At 39.7% G+C, this 21,030-nt stretch overlaps 1 protein-coding gene and 1 pseudogene across 2 annotated transcripts; both read left to right on the top strand.

The window, feature by feature from the left end:
• Nucleotides 1–635: 635 nt before the first annotated feature.
• Nucleotides 636–8,121, top strand: LOC129727790 (cytochrome P450 4C1-like). 2 transcript variants are annotated; one of them, XM_055685970.1, is made up of 5 exons: nt 636–981; nt 6,272–6,466; nt 6,526–6,711; nt 6,770–7,396; nt 7,451–8,121. In XM_055685970.1, exons 1-5 carry the CDS (start codon nt 816–818, stop codon nt 7,792–7,794), a joined length of 1,518 nt encoding a protein of 505 aa, XP_055541945.1. In that variant the 5' UTR covers nt 636–815; the 3' UTR covers nt 7,795–8,121. The 2 variants fall into 2 exon arrangements, with proteins under 2 accessions (XP_055541945.1, XP_055541946.1); XM_055685971.1 differs by lacking the exon at nt 636–981 and adding an exon at nt 6,070–6,172.
• An 11,104-nt stretch (nt 8,122–19,225) lies between these two features.
• LOC129728960 (cytochrome P450 4g1-like) lies at nt 19,226–20,817 on the top strand (annotated as a pseudogene).
• The last annotated feature ends 213 nt before the right edge of the window (nt 20,818–21,030 follow it).

Genomic DNA, 21,030 nt, shown 5'->3' with positions numbered 1-21,030 from the left:
GCTTTGATTTGCCAACACCTCGTGATATTGTTTTTGATAAATTAGGAACTGCCAATCATTATGCGAAATTTGACAAAAGATGATTAATGGAAAAAAAGGATTTAATGTAAATCGTAAACTTTTATTTTATTTAAAATAGTGAATTCCCTGCCAGATAAAATGTATTTATTGAACATTATTTGAAATTATCGAAAAAATTGTAAATGTAAACCATCAGTGAAACAGCAGCCTCTAAATAGTAGCTTATGTTTTTGAGATGATTTTATATAAACATTATTCAAAGTACCCTACTATATTGATGAATAAAGCGTGTTAAATCAGTGAAGGCAAATACTTCAAAAACACCAGTTGCCCCACTTGATGTAAAAATAACACCGAAAACATCTGGACCACGACCTACTGTAACATGATAGCTTACCCTTCTCAACAGAGGTCAAGACACACTGCCAATCGGCAATTAAATTGCACTGTAGGGCAATACATTAGAACGAAAAACAAAACAAAATCAACTGTCAAAATACAACGAGATCCATTAATAAAACCCCCACCGCCCACTAGTACAGTCTCAAACATAACGTTATTCGAATTGAATCAGTACCTCGTAGGAAAAGTCTATGAAGTCATTTACCTTCGAGCAGTGACGCTGTGCTCACCTGCTAAAGAACATTCGGATCAGTTTCGTGCTGAAAAGTCTTTACCACAGTAGTGTAAACAGTTGCTGAGTTCAAATTAGCTACTAGTGCGCGCGCTCGATTGCAACCGGTCGGTTAAAAGAACGAACCACGACCACCTGTGCTGGCAGTTGAACAGCAAGTATGTGGAACACAGTGATAGTGTATTTAATTTCAACGGTTATCGCACTCGTCATCTATTCGAGATGGTCTCGCCGGAAGATTCTTGCAGCCGTGGCCAACATGAACGGACCTCCGCTACTGCCATTGATCGGAAACTCCTACATTCTTTTGAAGTTCACCACCACTGGTAGGTAACCGGGCAGTTTTCAGCAGATAGGGAGAGGGACAAAGCGACTAATGTTTCATGCTGCATTCTAAAAACCACTATTCGCTGAGTGTCAAGGACGTTATGGGTAGCTATTAATGTATCTCGGTCAAACTCTGCAAGCAATGTGAATGAATGGCACTATTTTACAGTTAATTTCGCTAGTATTTAGTTCGATAAATGAAGTTTTTTTACACATACTACTTTTCATTTTTATTGAAGAGTTATGTTGAAATTCTCGCACTTTTTACAAACAGTGCTTTTAACTTTCATTATTTTGGATTGCATTCTCTCATAGCTTGTGTTACTTCAAGAAATAGCAGAAAAATAATTTTTCGAATTTTTACTTTTAACATAATATAAAATAATTTCGAAACAAGATATTTTTGTGGGAAGACTCTTCTGAAGATCGAAAATACTGTTGAAAAGCTTTACGAAAATGTTATTTATTTAATTTAAAATGCTAGCCTGTTATCCTTAGGTGCAACGAAAAGTAACTAAATTTAGAACTAAAAAAATTTCAAATTTTTGGTAATAAATCAGGTTGGGGAATCGTTAGATTTTTTTGTAATCTAATGCTTCAGGGCATAACAGCTTTTAATTGTTTCAAAATTGAATCTTCAGAAAAATTCTTCACATTTCTCCAATTTGGAATTTCTACCAAATGTTATGTGATAACTAAAGTTTTCACGAAAAACATGCTGCTTCAACGTAAAATCAGTGTGTGCTACACCTGATGTGTTTAAAAATAAAACAAAAACTGCAAAAATCCGTTATTCATATACCTCATAAAAAACCGCGTTAACTAAAAAACCTGCGTAAAAAACCGCGGTAATTCGAGAATCGGCGTTAATTCGAAAATCCGCGTTAATTTAAAAATCCGCGAACCACCGAGACGCTCTACGACCATTATACAGAATAGTCCAGTCAGACATAATGATCGTCGAATTCCGGAGCTTTCGGAGGGCGGAGAATTTTTTTTTTACCAAGCCTTCTAGACGCAACGCGGTGACGCTTTAAAAGCCGCGGCAATTCGAAAAACCGCGTAAAAAAACCGTATTTATTAGAGAATCCACGTAAAAAAACGCGTAAGCCTATAGCACCTTTTTTATGGCTTAATGGTAGTAACTTTCTGAGAGCTCTGTTAATGAACAACAAAAAAACACGTTTGTTCATAAGAAATACCAATTATTTGTGGAGAAATGGCCGTTTCCCCGAAACGCTGTTTTTTTTGTAGAGGTTTGCGGTTCACAGTACCAAAAAATGGAATTTACAACTAATACAAATGAAAACACGTAACGGTTTCTAGCACAAAAGGTAAAAAACACACACAATTTCACACCGTGAATGATGCACATTACAGAATCGTTTCAAACCGTGTAAATTTGTACGTTGAGTGATATAAAATTAAAGCTGTAAATATAAATATGCATTCAAATTTACAATATATTAATTTACAATGCATGGGAATTGAATGTCACACGGAATATTGCATGGCTTTCAATGCTCCATTTATGTGCGTATTAAGAAATGTAAATTTACGCGAACTTTTTTTACTGTGTGTTTACGTTTGAGAACCAGCAGATCAACTGAAATAAAAGAACTCATATTATATCATTAGCTTCCATGTGTGCCGGTATCTGAACGAGCATTTTCATAAGTATTCTGTTTTTAGTGCAAACGGGAACGTTTTTCTCGAAAAAACATGTTTTGAGCGCTAAAAGTTGAGTTAAAATTTTGTTCGACAAAGTAAATTTCGTATATCAAAAAACGATCGTTCAGCGACCGGGGAATTCAATAACGAACATTTAAAAAAAAGATAAAGAAAATCGGTTCAGTAGTTTTACCACAATCGTAAACACGGCAAAGTCATTTTTTGAGAAACACCATTCCGAGAAAAACGCGTATAAAGTTTCAAGTTTAGCTTATGCGGCCGTGACGAGGCAAGCTTTAAATCGCTCTAACTTTCTCCCTATTGTTAGATCTTTCATATTTTTTCTCAAGAAGTTGTACACAAAGATAATTCAATAAAAAAAAATCGATTTTTTGAAAAAAGGCATATAACCCCTTCATGAGAATAGGAAGTTTTATATTTTCAATCCCGTTATTCTCGAAACTATGAATTACGAGTTGCACACAACTTTAATTTTTAACAGAAACGACTCTAATAAATTTAATTTAATTTTAACTCATTTTGGGACAGTTTGTTCGTTATTGGTTTTGTTAAGTCACTGCGACCCAATCTAGGGTGCTGTAATTTCTTACTAAGAAGTTTACTGCTCCTAGGAATAAAAAGCACTCCGGTTCTTGATAGCAAACATACGATTACTGTAGTATTCATGTGGTGAAAGTTCATTTTTACTACCTAAATTGAAAATATGTGATCGTCCTTAAAAGGGCGGTTGGTTTTAATTTCCACAAAACTGAAAAACATTCCTGCATGTTGACGGTACTTTCCACACAGAAGGAAGATAAGATCCAAAATCTAGTTCTGTGGAAGGTGTTGTTTACTCTGTCGGTCCGCCCGCTATTGAAACAGCGATATCTTTGAAATCGCCATCTACTGCAGCTCTGCGGGGCGGTCTAGTTCGCAATAAATCATCCTCTTGCAACAGTGACCGGCTGCTACTAAGTTGGGATTGTTCTTCTCATCATCAATTTGTAAAATTATTGGTTTGAGTAGAAACAAACTTTTGTATAGCCCAAGAGTACAATAGTTAGAATAATGAAATTATAATTTTCTGCATTTGGGAGGTGGCATATATGACTTTCCAATCAGTTGCTGTAAAAATAAAGAAAATCGATTAGAAACTAACTGAGTTTAAAACATTTGAAAGTGAAGAATTTTCGTGATTGTTTCGATTTTTAAATTTGTACCCCTAAGTCTGCTGCCGTAAGACGGAATTCTACGTCAAAAATTTGACGGCCGACAGATTTTGTGTGTAACCAAAATACGGCTGCTTTGTACTGAAGAAATTACCGGCCATTGTAGCTACCGCTGATGCTGCCCCTACCCCACAAAAATAGCTTTTACAAGAGGAAGTACTGCCGCTGCCGCTCCACCGCACAAACACAGGTATCCGCTGCAACTGCTGCTATTCGCTGCTACTTAGTTAGGACCGTGTTAGTGGTCATCCACCAGTAAACTGGTTGGTTTGAATACAGTCGTGTTTTTACGCGAGTTGCTTTCTTCAATAACTCAAAAACGCTACAAGATATCGACCTCAAAAGCAGTTTTTGGTGTGAAAATTCATAATACTGCTTTTTGGCCTTTAAACTAACCACTACTATATTCAGTCAAATTTCAAACGTTTTGGGACTGTTTTGTACGTCATTTTTTCAACTCAATTTAGTCTTTTTTTACGCTGTTCCATACAAATTTGGTCCGCATTCCCACGTAAAAAAACTGACTATATAGCCCAAAAAGTGCATTGTCGACTAACTAGGTATAATATTCTGTCTACCGTGTAAGGAAAAGCAAGCATTACTCGAAAGTTGGACAATTTTCGTGACCCTCTTCATGTTTTCGGTTTTTAAATTTGAACCCCTATATACTGCCGTAAGACGTAATTCTACGTCAAAATATTGACACTTCGAATTGAGAACAATTTTTCGTTAGAAGAATAGAATTACGATGTCCAACGATGTGAACTTTTGTCATAAATTAAGGACAATATTTTACCAGGTCAAGTTCTGTCAAGACGCGAAAAATACCACTAGAAGAGCAATTCCACAAAAAACTGGCAACCAATCTGATCGACCATTTTTTATTCGACTGAAAAAGATGCCATTTTGTGCTATTGGTTTGATTTTTTGGAACACAACTCATTTTTGAGAAGCTATTGAAAAATGCTATTTTGGGAAGATATTGATGATAACAAATATTTTTAGAGCCAAACGGTTAGTTTGATCAGTGTGACGTCTTCGGCAAAGTTGTAGATTTCAGTAAAGCGGGCAATGTATGCAGTTTGCGAGGATGCGAAAATGAACGGGAATAGAAGGTGTGACTTTTAGGCTTAGAAAAAAATTTCCCTCGTCCAGAATAAGTCATTATACACTGTGTGCGTGAAGAGATCACTCTCTCAGTTATAAAAAATAAACTCCCACCGAGCAGTGTGTGCAGTTCATCGTTGGCGTGCTGAGATACGGGAACACAATAGTAGAGGGTGATTCGACTTTGGTTTAGAACTATTTATACCTTTCCCAGTAGTTTAATTGGCCAAAACACCTTGCCGGAGACAACGGAGATTGCGGGTTCGTGTCCCGTCTGGACGAGGGAAAATTTTTTCTAAGCCTAAAAGTCACACCTTCTATTCCCGTTCATTTTCGCATCCTCGCAAACTGCATACATTGCCCGCTTTACTAAAACTTAAAATGTAAGTCATATGACAAAAATGAATTAGTTCGTAAAGTAAAGTTGTAGATAATAATTTCGTCTTTCCAAACAAAATGTGTATATGCAGAGTTGCCTAATTAAACAAAAAAGTGTTAATATTTAGGTAACCTCAATCAAGCATACAGGTGGTAACAAAATAGAGAGAAATGTTTGAAATAACACACTCAAAGTCTACTCACAAATAGTGTTTTTTATTATTTTTCCTTTTTTTAGATAGGAATAATAGATAACCTTTTTTTCGTTGAGCTTTTTAAAATAATTCGTGTTTAGTACTTGTACTATTTGGATTATTACCTTTTATTATGTTTCATAAAATATTACAGTTTGAAGTCAAAAATTTTGAAAGAACTTTTCAACTTTGTTACTCATGACAAATCGCAGTTCAAATTAAAAAAATATCCAATCCCAGAACTTTCTCCTTGAATTGATTGAATTTGCTCATTGTAGACAATAATATGAACACCCTAACTAAACCGGTATCTAACTAGTTAGGTTAGAAGATAATGCGTCATATTTATCAATACAAAAGTATTTCTCTACCGAGCGAGATAATCTGCTCGTATGATAATAATTCTAACTAGAAATACCGGTTGTAACATCCTCCATACACCAGATGTCTTCGTACATAATCATCACAATCATCGTTATGGGTGTGATGATATTGTGACTATCAGTAACTATTTCATTATTTTTAAATATATATTTTTTTTTTAATAAACTAGTGCATGGTTCTTCATAAACATAACTAAATCTGTTCAAAGCAAGTAACGAACGAAAGTAATCAAGTTTATGCAATGCGAGCACTGTCATTTTATAACTCAAAGAAATCAATAACTTTTTAAAGCGTTCAACACGTAAATTCAATTGTTTTTTTAGAGGCCATCTATCATCATCTTAAAAATTTTGGCAACTATTATCGTTCTCCAGTGTGCATCCACATTGGACCGGCTCTGCACATATTCCTGTACAGTCCCGAAGAGCTACAAGTCATGCTAAATTCGCCATACTGTCTTAGCAAGTCAAGACATTACCGCTTCCTTCGTGTTGACCGAGGTATCTTTGCATCTCCAGGTGAGTGGTTTTGTTTTTTATTGCGTTATCGCTTTTAGTATGACGCTTATTTGTTACAGCTCATATTTGGAGAGGACAGAGAAAATCTTTAAGAGTTTCGTTGGGACCAGCAATCGCCAATGCCTCAGCGGACGTATTTAACGACAAAAGCGCTATTCTAGCTAACCGCTTAGAACTGTTAGCTGATGGTAAAGAACGCGACTACTATCATGACATCGCGAAATGCACATTGGATGTGATTTACTGTACGCATGTTAAAAAAAATAAAACTGTATCAAATAATCATTTAGAACTAAATTCTAGATACTGCGCTCGGATTAGACTTCGACATGCAACGAACTCAAACCGGCGATTATTATTTAGGACTTCAGGATGAATTTGTCGACATTATAACACGAAGAATGTTTTCACCAACTCTTTACCCAGAGTTTATTTATCGGTGGACTAAATCGTACAAAAGAGAACAAGAGATTTTGCGTTCAGCTCGACAGCTTACGTATAAAATAATGCAGGAGCGAAATGTCGAAGAAAAACTAAAATCAGTCGAAGTCCAAGAAAATCCTCAGGAACCGGAAGTAATCAACACAAAACCGCTCAATTTTTTGGATTCTCTCTTGCAGCTGAGTCGAGAACGTCAACAACTAACGAAAGAAGATATTGCTCAGCATTTAGACACAATTTTATTCGCTGGAAGTGACACCACCGCAACCACGATGGCTAGCATATTGTTGATGCTGGCTATGCATCCCGAAGTACAAGAAAAAGTTTATCAAGAAGTTATGGAGACCTGTCCGGATAAAGATCAATCTGTGTCACTTGATGACATTGCAAAACTGACGTACACTGAACTAGTATGTAAGGAAACAATGCGATTGTTCCCAGTTGCTCCAATAGTAGCCCGGGTTTCAACTCACGATATAAAACTAAATGGTAAGTTGAGTGTATTACTCATGATATGGATTTAAAACATATCTTCTATCACAGATCGTAACACTATCCCGGCAAACTCTGTGATTATAGGAGCAATCTACCAGGTCCAGAGAGACCCGACAATCTGGGGTCCGAATGCACATCTGTTCGATCCTGATAACTTTCTACCGGAGAAGGCAGCGAAACGCCATCCTTACGCATATATTCCATTCAGTGCCGGCCCCCGAAATTGTTTAGGCATTCGATATGCGTGGGTATTCATGAAAATCATGATCGTACACATAATCCGTAGATACCAGCTCAAAACTTCGCTAACTATGGATTCTATTAATATTAAATATTCAGTTCTTTTAAAAATGCTCAATGGCTGCCTGATTAGTATCGAGAAACGTGATTAGTTTTTTATTTGCCTTCAAGGGTTTAAGAGAAATAAAATATTTTTGAAATTGCCCACCGCGGTAAGGTCGTTCACGGAAAACCACACCGGCTATTAGTATTGGCGTTCAAGTTAATTAGATCTCAATCATTACATCATTATCATTCAAAGAAAATTCATTTCTTTCTTATTACTATTGGTGGATTGGTTTAAGCAGATGAGTTGTCAGATTTGTACCCAACAGTTCCATTTTGAAGCCATCATAGACTAATTGATCACTATTTACTAGTATTTTTATTTCTAAGTGACGGTTTGAAATAAAGGCAAAATTTTGTACTGAAGTAAGAAATACCGTTGCCAGAAAATTTTCTCACAGATGACAGACCAAGGTGAATGTCTGTACAATGTAGGAGCATCACGCCAAAGCTACGCCATTGAATAATGCAAAACTGTGCATGCTTACTTATTTTCCCCAGGAAGGTTATAGGCTTTATCTTTCAAGCATTGGGAATGAACTGGTTGTCTGTAAACTTGAAAACTTCTATCCGATGTAAATTTGAAAAGAGGTTTTCCAGCAACAAGGCATGTTTTTCAGTGACATTGACTGAATTGAATTGCTGTATCTTAGTGCGTTGTTTAGGGAGAATGGAGGGGTTATTTTTTCTCTATTTCCGAGAACCTGCAATGTAAATGAACTGAACGAACGAACTTTTGAACATTGATTTAACAAATCGTCAATATGCGATACATCCAAAATTCATACAAATCAGAATAAATTGTCGAAAAGTTGGAGAATCAGTAGCGACTACGTTTTTCCAATGCGTGCAGACTGATGAGTCGAGAATCCCTTACACAATGTACATTAGTTGCAGTCAAGAGCAATTTCCTGAAACATCTTTTAAAAGTTTCCCTGAGTTTTTTTTACCCACTAACACTTCCCATATTATGTGACATTTAAGAGGGCACGTAGAGTTCTATGTGGTTCTCTCAGGTAAATGTTGGACTCACATTTCTTTTCCAATCCCAACAGTTGCAAGGACGTAGCCAGAACGGTGGCAAATTTCTGGAGACATTCAATACTTGTGGAGTAACATGTAATTGGATCCCAAGTTTCATGTCGCTATCAAGGAACGGGGGTTACTTGTCCTCATAAAAAGAGGATTGTTGCTGGCACCAACTACGAATTTGTGCAACTGTTTAGGCTATGCTTAAGGGAAAAAATGTAACGGTATATATTTTTAGGAAGGACAACAGTTGCCTACAACTTTCCAGAAGACGTCACACCAATCAAACAAACTGTTCTGGCTCTAAAATATTTGTAATCATATGCACATGAATAAAGCGTTATGTTCAACTTAAATTTGTTTCACATTGTGGTTGACAATGTTCGTTGAGAACCTTTACGACAGGTATGCTGGGAGCATACCCCCTTTTTTCGTATGACTAAACGGCATTGGGACTAATAGAGCGACTGCGATCGTCTTGTTGATTATTATCTTTTGCGACTGGCCGCGATGGCTATACACAGTAGTGTGGGGAAAAGTGATCGATTTTTCAGAACCAAGTTTTCTTGATTCCATTTGGGGCCCTAAACAATCCTGAAGTCGATTGGTTTTGTCTCCGCTTGGCGCATTGCATTTCAAATTTGTATGAAAATTTATATGGGAAAACCTACTTATTTGCATTTAATCCAATAATGCTCTAATAATGCACTACATTATGTTAAAGTATAATATTTAAGATGCCAAACAACTTTGCAGAGGACACTGAAGAACTCGCTAAGAAGAACTATAGCTCTTCAAAATTGAGTATGTCGATTTAAATGCAGAAAATCTTGTGTTCTGCCAACATTACCAATGTAACGGCGTCAGTAGGATTCCCATCAGTAGTAACCTGTCGTTACGAGTTTTTACACTCAGCTGAATCAAGCAAACAAATTTAGGTCAATATTCTAGGCGTAGAAAAGATCTACACCGTGTTTCAGAGGTTACTTCTGATGGAAATCTGGCTGATGCCGGTACACTGGCAGTGTTGGCAGAAAAAATGATTTGCAACATAAATTTCAACATACTCAACTTTGAACAGCTCTAGTATTTTTTTGGGACACCCTAGCTCTTTAGTGTCTTCGGTCAAGTTGTTGAGCATCAAAAAACCTACCATTTGAAGTTATGAAACCTATAGTTTGAGCCATTTTGAGCTCTTTAGAATGGAAAATGCAAAAAAGTTGGTTTTTCCATACAAATCTCCATATAATTTTGAAATGCAATGCGCCAAGCGAAGACAAAACCAATCGACTTCCGATATATTTAGGATTGTTTGGGGCCCAAAATAGAACAAAAAAAACTTGGTTCTGGCTTTCTGCTATCAGATTACGAAGTACCCGTACTCATTGATGGAGCAGCGTTGGCTGGTAGTAATGCTGTGCCCCAATTCGATATCGCATTGTAAAAGAGACAAACGACCTTTTTGGGATTGGAATTCCATACCTCATGTGGAGTTAGAATGTAACGTCCGAAGAAAAAATACCTAGCAGTCGTAAGGGCTTCACACTGACGTTTCAACTTCAAGGTTGTAGAAATGGCAGTTATAGTATGATACAATACAGATGTTCATTAGGAGGTAAAAAACAAGGTAGTGTCCGGTAATAACTCCCGTGTAGAGACGTAGTTCGCCACGCTTGAGACCAAGAGGCCTCCTGGTTATTGCAGGTATTGGAGGGATAAACTGTTTAATAACTGTGTTAAGTTCGCGCTTGACGGCAGATTATGAATTACCCAGAAATAGTTCAGGGCCAATAATTTGCTGTCTTGATCCTTGTCTTGCCAGGTAGTCTGCGAGTCCAGGTACCCAGTACAATAGAACTTGGTTCTATCGGGATAACTCCCGTAGTGCTACGTTGCACTCTCAAACTAATTTAGACGCACATTTAGAGGACTTAAGTGCCAATAATGCAACTTGGCTGACCGAAAAGATGCCGATTTTCGCATGCCTGTAATTGCGTTTAAGATATATTTTGGCGCAGATGAGTATTGCGCACATTTCTACTTGAGAAACGATGTGCCATTATACCCTTTGGAATAGTTTCCTAAACACCGGGCTCGTAAACTCCGGAGCCAGTGTTGGATCCTTTTTTCGAACCATCTGTATAAAAGTAGATGATGCCTGACGGAAGTGCAGTACCTTCCCTGCTTTACATATAGCGATTGCTTTTAATCGCCCTATATGAAACGTCTAGATTGTTCTGAACCGCCATGCAGAAACTGTGGCGACCAAGGGTGTGAAATAAAACTTCCTTAGAATGCGAAGAAGACCAATCTGATCGCTCTCGAAGATTGTTTTATTTTGTTAAAGCCTTTATGCACCAAGCTCTACCTCTTTTCTATATAAAGATGTAGACGCAGTAGGCAGAGCATGGCCCCGTAAGGTGCCGTTGGTGTGATGCGCATGGCACTGGTAACGGAGAGACAGGTCAGTCAGGTTGAACTCTATTGGGCTTTGCTTGGGCTGTCACTTCATTCACCTTTGGCCAATTGTAGTTTCAATCCCCAGGTTTTGGCAAATAGTGTGCTGCAAGCCTAAATTTCCGTTGTAGCTTTTTTGACTGCGTTGTCAATTTGGGTCGTCCAATTTAGCTTTTTGTCCAAAATAATACCCAGGTATTTAACTTGTTTACAGAAGGTCATTTTCACGCTGAATGCTATCCTCTCCGTCAAGACGGCGGAGGTAGCACTCCAACGCAAGAGATGGGGCATACGCTATTGCGGAATCGTCACGCTTGACGTGGAAAATGCGTTCAATAGCACCAGTTGAGGCTCCACAGCGCTTGCGCTTAGGAGCCCGGTGGAGTTTGGTGAAATGTCATGTATGACGAGGTGTTGAAACTCAAGTTTCCTGTGATCGTCGGGTTTGCAGACGACATAACGCTAGAGATTTACGGCGCGCCGACCGAGTTGACGGCCGTGCACTGTATACGCAAGATTATAGTTGACGATAAGCTCACATTTAAAAGTCACGTCAACTATGCCTGCAAGAGAGCTTCAACGACTATTGCAACACATGGGGGTCCAGTTTGGTCCAAAGCGCTAGGTACTAACAGTTATCGTGATAGACTGGAAAGTATTTACAGGATCATGTGCCTGAGAGTTGCGACTGCGTTTCGTACAGTGTCATACGACGCAATTTGCGTCCTGTCCGGCAAGATGCCTATCAGCATTGTCATAAGGGAGGACGTAGAATGCTTCGACCAACATGACACAAGGGGTATACGAGATACCAGAAAATCATTCTTAATGATCAGATGCCAGCAGGAATGGCCCAATTCCTCGAAGATGAACGCACCAACTTATTACGATGGCATCCGAATGAGTCAGAAGGCGCCATGGAAAAGTTAACTTTCACCTGACACAGGTCCTGTCAGGTCATGGCTGCTTCCGGCAGTATCTACACAGGTTCGGGCATGCGTCCCGAGTGCGGGAGAGACTGCTGAGAATGTCTTCTTCGTAAGACCTCGTTTTGCGCGTGCGCGAAGCGACATGATGGTAGGGAGCGGGCCAGGCACTACTCCGGACAACCAATTTCGGAGGATGTGTGAAGACCCGAACATCTGAAGAGCGGTTCGTACAGCCGCCTCTCAAATAGTCCTATAGTTCCAAAGCAGACGACAGGTTGACCACCGACACGCCAGTGTTAGCTAACTGCCAGACTCCAGGTTAGTTAGCTAGGAGACTTGATAGAGCCAGGATGTTGCACAGAGCATACAAGCCGCTCAGCGGAACAATACCTAGCGATCGTCCCGGGGAGTATTATGGGCTGGAGACTGGAGGGTTTTTAGTGGGTCAAACCCCACACTACCTGAGGTTGGTCTCTCAGCATAGGCGTAGCCAGGGGGCAGGGGGGGGCTTGCCCCCCCCCCCCTAATTTCTAGCATTGGTGCAGTTTTTTTTTTTTCAATTACTCTAATAACGTTTGCGCTAAAAAATGGACAAAAACTGCCAATTTTTCATGGGTTTACCTGTACACACACTGACGAAATTACGCACGCAGCATCAATCGTATTAACCGATGAGCTATCAGAAAAAAATTGATTTGCCCGTTTAAATCACGGTACCCACGCAACGTCGTAAACAGACATCGTGCGGCAATTCGTGGACACCGGATACGCCCGTTCCGGCATCTACAACATCTTGGCACTATTGGACAACAATCAGGGCATTGAAAGAAAGCCTGGTTCCGGACGGCCGACGACCCTGAGCGACAAGAAGCTCCAAAGAATGCTAAAGAGGAAGACCTAGGGAAAAGTGGCTACATCGCTGCGTTTGGCCTGGAGGTCGGTGCAACCTGGCAGTGCTTGGCGAACATGGACATACATGTTAGGAAGCAGTCCCGTTTACTAGTCTCGGAGTTGCAAGCAATGACGCAGCGGCAGCGCCAGAATAAGATCGTCAAACCGATTTTCCCGGCAATTCACGACGTGGCGGTGGTGATGGACGACGAGACCTGTCTCATCCTGGATGGCAACGACTGGTAGGGCACTTTGTATTTTACTTCCCACACGAAAGAAGTAATCACTAAGGGGATGTCAAAGCTGCTCTTCTTTCGCTCCGGACTGGCCGAGAACGGGGGAGTTTATAGTACGAAATGCCTGCCGGAAGTAGCGTCGTTCACCAAAAAAAAACAAAGTCGAAGACACGGTGTTTTGGCCGGATCTGGAGTCGGCTCACTATTCGAGGCGATCGTTTGAGGAGATGGAACGGCTAAATCGATGTGGTACCCAAGTTGGTGAACCAGCCCAACGTCCCCAAGTTGCGTCTCGTCGAGGATTTCTGGCAAGCCTGAAGCGTAAGATCTACTCCAACAATTTAGTCGCGAAATTTGAGGAGGAATTGATGAATAAAATGAAAAACGAATTTAAAAACATGCCTACACGCATGTTTTTGTCCGCCATGGCGAACGATCCGGTTAACTGCCGAAATTCTGCATTCAAGATCGTAGATTTTTTCTGCACGTAAGCTAGCATAATTACCTTCAATAGGAAATTTATCAAACCTAATTATCGGTCTTAGTAATTTTTTAACCACCATCCGAAAAAATCCATTTTTTCAACGCATACGTTAGCACAAAACGACATTTTTCAAAAATAATTGATTGAAATGCTTGGCCTATGTTACGTGGAATTGCACAGGTTTTTCAGTTGATCCACTAAGGACATTGCAGCGTCAAAAGTACCAGGCAAATCCACCTGCACCAACTAGCTTGGAGTATTGGAAGCGAGCTGTGACAATTCCTTACCTTGATTCTCTAATAACCTCACTGGAAACACGGTTCAGTGAAGATAGTGCACTTGCCTACGCGTTGTCCTCGCTGCATCCTGCTAACGTAATAAGCATGTCGTTGGAAGAGTTAAAGTGCAAAACTGGAACATTCGTAATTTTTTATAAAGTTAACAAATTTGGTGGAGAGATGGAAGTCTGGTATCATCATTGCAACAGCATGAGAGCAGACGGTAAGAACTTGGAAGACCGGGATCTTATAGACTTGCTTGCTGAAGCCCGTTCGTTCTTCCCTGCGACTGAGAAAGCAATTAAAATTGCACTTGCTTCACCATGTAAACCAACACCATTGAGCTCTCGTTCAGCACATTACGTCGGGTGCAAACCTAGCTGAGATCAACAATGGTTGAGTGCTCTCTGCTTGCTGAGTGTTCATCGGCAGATGGTTAACAACAATCGTGGAAAATTTACTGAATTAGCGCTGAAGCGATTTGCAGAGGATAAATAGAAGATGGTTTTTTGTTAACGACGTTGTTATTGTTATCTTTCTACGGTAGATTTAGTGTTAATTAAATCACAGTTTAGTTTAATTTAGTGTTAAAAAAAATAAAAATTTTTACTTCTAAAATTCTGAAGAAATTGCCCCCCCCCCCCCCTTTTTCGAAATTCTGGCTATGCCCATGTCCCTCAGATGTTTGGCAGAAATTTCTCCCTCTACCTGAAATAAAAAAAGAATGCCATTCAGTGAAGGAGGAGAGAGTGTGTGCATCCTCCGGTTAGTGAAGGGTACAATAACAGTTTTAGAGAGATTTATGTTCAGTCCCTCCTGAGCGCACCAGTCCAGGGCAATGTCTAGTGCCGTTTTAAGGCGGTTCGACATTATTGTTTCACGTTTTTCGTATCCCCCTCTGTGCTGTATGACGAGCTTGGGACGTTTCTAGATAAAATCGCACGTAGCACGTACTGGTCCATCGGCATCTCGTCTTAGATCTTGGAAAAGAGCTTCTTAAGTTGATCCATAGTGCTCACCTTTTGTTCGCTCTGCTTGACCAGAATGTACGACCATAAACAAAAGTCCAGGGATTGAGGTCCGGGGAGCTAGGAGGCCACAATGTCTTATTGACAAAATCCGTCAAATTCTTCCGGACGATATTCGCCGTCTTAGCCGGTGTACCGTACTGTTGATAGACCTAGTGATCCTTCCCGTAGAGGTCCCGAAGTGCCGGGGCCGCAACATTCTCCGAAACCTCAGTCTTATAGTACCCGGTTTTTCACGATTAAGACCACTTCCCTCGCCCGAACCATCAGCGACGTGGCGCTCCGGAACCGCAGGATGTTTATGTGGTAATGAGGAATTCTAGCCAAGGTCGACGCTGCAGCCGATCATTTTGAACATTGTGCGGCTGTTGCATGGCAAAGAGTTTCCCATCAAAAAATACAAATTCCCGACCTGCGTGCCGCGAAAGTATCAGCACAGACAGACGTTCAAGCAAGAACTCATTGATCGAAAACTTCGCGTATATTTTTAAAGAGAAATGTGTTGTATAAATCACAATAACGCCGCATAGTGACCTTAATACTACAAATATTTTTTCGCAAATGTACGAGGTAGCGACGCCGTAGCGCTCTCTGGTTAAGTATTGCAAGTACTAAAAACTACACAAATTTGGAACTCGGCTGGGATGTCTATCTGCAGTTATCAGTTTGACTCTGTTCAACCTCTTCTTCTTCGTTGTAGTCTCCGTTACCCCGTGAACCTTGCGTTTGTTCGTCATGATAGCGTGGGCAGTGCCGATCGGAACATCCAGGTCAGCCCTAGTCTCCCGGTCGAGGGGTTTATTTTTCTTTGAACCCGCTCCCTCACCACCTTGATCGTCCTAGGCTGAGCCCGTCGCCCGGTACCGACGGATGGTGGTATAGATGAAATTCTGCTTCAATCCGTGGGATTTCAACCGCCAGATGATGTCGTCAGGTCTCTCACCTCTCGCAAACAATTTCAATACAACGTCGCAACAAATGACAGCAAATCGAAGCCGTGCGTGTCGGGTAGCCTATATGTGAGGCTGAAATTGACACAGAACAGACAACAAAACATAATGCGCACCAGCACAACGATGAAAAGTTGTATTCTAACTCTCTAAAGTTGATGTCGCGGCTAGGAAACCTATAACTTGCCATACATTCAAAGTTTGCACATATTTATTTTTAATAGCTCATGTTATTTAAAATATTTAGAAGATCTGCAATAGGGCTAACTAAGTTCTGTTTGAGCAGCTTTCAATAAGTTTCTGAGGACGTCTACGAGAAGAAATTTTGTTGTATTCAGAAGAGCAAACGGCGACTCCAACCAAATTTCATGTTTTCTCATGAAATGTTTTTTTATTCTCTGACATTTCTCCCACTTCTAGTTTAATTTCGAACAATATACAGCAGAAAATATGTGCAAATTTCCTTAAACCTGCTCAACTGTGTCTTCTGGTAGAGGCAATATCGAGTATCGAAATACACATGACATTCTTTTGCTTACATCGCAGTTAACCCACGTCTCGAAAATCTGCCGGTTCACGAGCGATCGACCTACGAAAAACAAAAAATCTCGCAAAGTTGCAGGAAGTTGCACCTAATTCCTATATATTTTGTAGAGGACACTTCAAGCAAACTTCTAATGTATGTTTTAGAGAGGAACTCGGTGGAACTATTTTTAAAACGCTAACGAAAGTCGACGACGACTCTCCCAGCTGGTCTCGAGGTACGAGCCAGTTGTCGTAAGTTCGAGGCTCGGCTCGGGAGAGACTGTTAGTGGAGGTAGGCTCGTAGCGCTAACCCCGCAATTGTCCTGTACACTTAACAGTTGGCTGCGAAGTCTGTGTATAATGAACAGAAGGTCGAGTTCCGAATCGAAATATAGCACTAAGGAAAAAAAAACGAAAGTTTGAGTTCGCCTTTTTTTAAGAATTAATACCTTTACCAACTCATCAAACCAATTACTCATACAATCGAAATCGCAATCGAAACTAAGTTGCTCTATCAATGAAATATATTACACTAACCTTGATTGTTATTTTCTATTTCATTTTTTTAGAATTACATACTTAAGTTTTTCCAACGTTTAGAAAATGAGCGACAATTTAGCACGAAATGTGAAACTAATGATTGCTTTGGACACTGACGCTTGCTATGCTTGTAAGGGACGATCCATTAATGATGCCACGCAAAATTTGGAAAAAAATAACTCCCCCCCTCCCCCTTGTCACAAGTTGTCACAACTTCCTTGACCCCCCCCCCTGATTACGTCACGTTTTTATATCCCCCTCCCCCTTCTTTGGTGATAATTGATTGAAATCGAGAAATTTGTTAGGAATGTATTTTTTCTTAATAAGAACGATTTTACTGAAAGAAAAACTGAAACTAAAAGGAAAAGAAGATTATAGAAGATAACTAGAAAAGGCGTTTAGTTCTCAGTTCAAGGATGCTGCTGATGGAGTCGCATATCGACGACATAGAAAGCCGAGACATTAACTGCAGCATCATTGCTGATTTTTGAAAAACCATCAATATTTAGTTCCTCTTCTTCAATCAATTCGCAATCCAAATATTCTCCACATGTTACAATAACCAAGCATTTTTATTTACGTTTTGTCACAATTTTTGTATTGATTGGATTGAGAGACACTAAAAATTAATGAAATTGCGCTGTCATTCATGAATGAACATGCACGGTGAAACGGAATTAAAGAACATTGTGCTTTTTTTGGGAGAAAAAAATTGTCATTTATTTTATCTAAAGCAAATCTTAAGCAAAAAAGGGGATCGTAGAACTATAAATGAATGATGCAAATATTATAAATAGTTCTGAGTTGATCTCTGTGGTTAGGTATATGACTTTTTTATTTATTTTTTTTTTTTTGGTTGAAATGTGATGTTACACTCAAGCTAACCCACCTCCCCCATATGTCACAAAATGTCACAATAATTGAAACCCCCTCCCCCCCCTAAACGCGTGACATCATTAATGAATGGTCCCTAATAGTATTTGTGATGCTTCCCAAAGCTCACCAATACTTGTTTACAACCTAGGAGGTATCTTTAAACACTTCGGGGTACTTGTTGCATCCAAATAAAAAAAAGGAAAACGATTTTTGTTTATTGCTCAACGCACTGTGCGCCGCGTCATGAAAAATCCGACTGCCACCATGAGATGGATCGGAAGTCAACTGGTACATACAACTAATGTCTCGGGTGGTAAAATCGTTTATGAACTTCCAGACGACCGAGCGGCGGGCTGGAAGTGGTAGAAAATCGAAGACAGCTGACCCTGTGAAGGCCCGGAAGGCGTTGGATTATTTTAAGCGTAATAAAAAAATACCTGCTCTGGCAGGCCATATGCCAATGCGATAAATTGAATTAACCGTACCTACATCAAAACGGGTACCATCAACAGCGAAATTTACGGCACCGAGTGCCTCCAGAAGCGTCTGTTGCCCTTTCTGCGGTCCCACGGAGACAAGACGTTATTTTGGCCGGATTGATAAAAAGACAATAACGTTTTATTATTGTACAAAAATCACCAACCCCCAAAATTCACCAGAGATTCGTCCGGTGGTAGATTTTGGGCCATAATGAAGGCCAAAGTTTGAAAATCGTCTAAGGTGTTCAAGAACGAGTTAGAGTTGAAGAAAGAATGAATGAAAGTAACCAAAAAGGTCGGCTCCACTATTGCACAATATGTAATGAGGGGTCTTAAGGGAAAAGTGTGGGCTTTCCGCGATGGAAAGAAAATTTAATACAGTAATTATGCCGAAACACAATCCATATGAATCAATTTATTCCCTAAAAGTTAAAAATACGACTTAAAATAAATTGTTGGCAAACACTTCTGTTTGGTGCGTTTTTCCGAATACAGGTTTTATACCATTTACGCAAATACTCACAATTTTAATCGAATTGGTTGATCGCATGCTTGGGGTAAAACAAACCAAACACTTATTTCAATTGAACGTCAAGCAATTGTTTCACGTATAACATGCAAGCATTATTGATTCATTCAATGGAAAGGTCATGGAACAGCACGAGCAACCAATTTACCTCTTCTAATATAAACGAAAGCGATCACCATTCGTTAGACATTATGTCAACATTATCCAAACGTTTCACTACGACTAGTACCGGGAAAGAAGTCACGAGATGCTTGCTGTCCTAGTGACAATCGTTGCTTTCACATTTTTCGCTTACATTCTGCAGTTTTTTTGGTTGAATCGTAAACTTATAAGCGCAGCATCACGCATACCAGGCCCACCCGGATTTCTACCACTAATCGGAGGAATTGTGCATTTTTTTGGTAAATCAGAAACGGAACTTGCAACTGCACTACTGGCGATTGCAGAAAAATATCCGTCTCCGGCCAAATTTTGGCTCGGTCCGCTTCTGGTAATCACGATTGATCGACCTGAGGATCTGAAAATTGTACTCAACTCGGAGCACTGTTTAGGTAAGCTGGAACCGTACCGCTTTTTCCACGTAGATCAAGCTCTATTTGCTGATCCCGGAAAACTTTGGAAAAAAACGAAAGATACTGATGCCTTCATTCGGTCCTAAAGTTATCGATGGATATTTACCCACATTTGCGGTTAAGTGCAAACAGCTGTGTGACGAATTGGAAAAGTTCGTGGGAAAAGGCAGAGTGGACATCCAGTACTTAGTGGAAAAGTTTTCCTTTAGGTTTTCCTTTAGGTGAATCCCTAAAAGATCCCTGTTGCTTGTGAAGATTTATATTAATTAGTCTTCACTACAGCTAAAGAGTTGTAATTGTAAACTGTGGATCATTAAATTCCTTTCATCGTTCTTATAGAAAGCTCAAAGAAGCTTTCCGAGATAGCGGTAAATCAACCTAGTTTTGCACCATCTGAATGTGACGTTGAAAAAACATTTCAAAAGAAAAAATACTTTGACATGGGCAGGTTCAACCGTTTTGTATTAGTTTGACCTCTGCGAACTCGCTATTTCAAACAAATGTAGATTAAATAACAATCATAAGCAGAGCAGTAAAGTTAAGTTGTATACACTAAATAATAACCTTATTAGTACCTTTCGAAGTAAAAGTAACATGTTTTGTGATTTTTTATTTACAGCGACAATGTTCGAATATGAAATAGATCTGAATGATGAAATGGATGCGTTTTTACATTGGCAGTATAAACAAGTAACAAGAATGTATTAAATTATGGAAAAACACTAACACATTTTGTTTCTTAAATCGCAGGCTTACTTCAGTAATTAACGACAGAATATTCAACCCTCTCAAACACCCCGATATGCTATACAAATTGACATCCAGTTTTCGGGTGGAAACCGCTCTGTTTCGAACATTAAAGCAACTGCCGAACCGAATACACTCTGAACTACTTTACCGCCAGCATCAGAAAACGCCAGATACAACATCGACAAAATTCATCGACCGAGTTATCCGACTAGCGTCTGTAACCGGAGCCAAAAATTGCATCCAAGATCACATTGTAACGATTATTTTTGCGGGAAGCGAAACATCAGCCACCACAATCTCCGTCGCCATTCTAATGCTTGCTATTCATCAAGAGGTTCAGGATCGCGTTTATCGGGAAATAAAATCAGTGTGCCCAAATCCTTGTGAGAATAACGTTCTCAATCCAAGGACGCTTTCTCGACTGACCTATATGGAATGTGTGATTCGAGAATCTATGCGACTTTTTCCCGTTGGACCGTTGGTGGGTCGACGAGTTACGGGCGACATTCGATTGTAGAACGTTACTATTCCAGCTGAAGCAAACATTGCAATTCCAATATTTAAAATACACCGAGATTCGAATCACTGGGGATCACGAGCGGATCAATTTGATCCGGAAAATTTTCTACCGGAAAAAGTAGCCCAGAGACATCCCTATTGTCATATTCTGTTCATGGCAGGGATAAGAAACTGCGTTGAAGTGCGATACAGCTGGCAACTCATAAAAATA

Source organism: Wyeomyia smithii, chromosome 3, assembly GCF_029784165.1.
Source record: "Wyeomyia smithii strain HCP4-BCI-WySm-NY-G18 chromosome 3, ASM2978416v1, whole genome shotgun sequence".
NCBI classification, from domain to species: Eukaryota; Metazoa; Arthropoda; class Insecta; order Diptera; family Culicidae; genus Wyeomyia; species Wyeomyia smithii.
Note: the sequence above shows the minus strand (reverse complement) of the source record. Positions and strands in the feature narration are given on the sequence as shown.

Bases quoted from the DNA above. Each gene is read 5' to 3' on its own strand.
- LOC129727790 (XM_055685970.1), top strand. From the start codon at position 816: ATGTGGAACACAGTGATAGTGTATTTAATTTCAACGGTTATCGCACTC. The intron at 6,712-6,769 runs GTACGCATGTTA...ACTAAATTCTAG, and splicing joins CACATTGGATGTGATTTACT to ATACTGCGCTCGGATTAGAC. The intron at 7,397-7,450 runs GTAAGTTGAGTG...CTTCTATCACAG, and splicing joins TCACGATATAAAACTAAATG to ATCGTAACACTATCCCGGCA.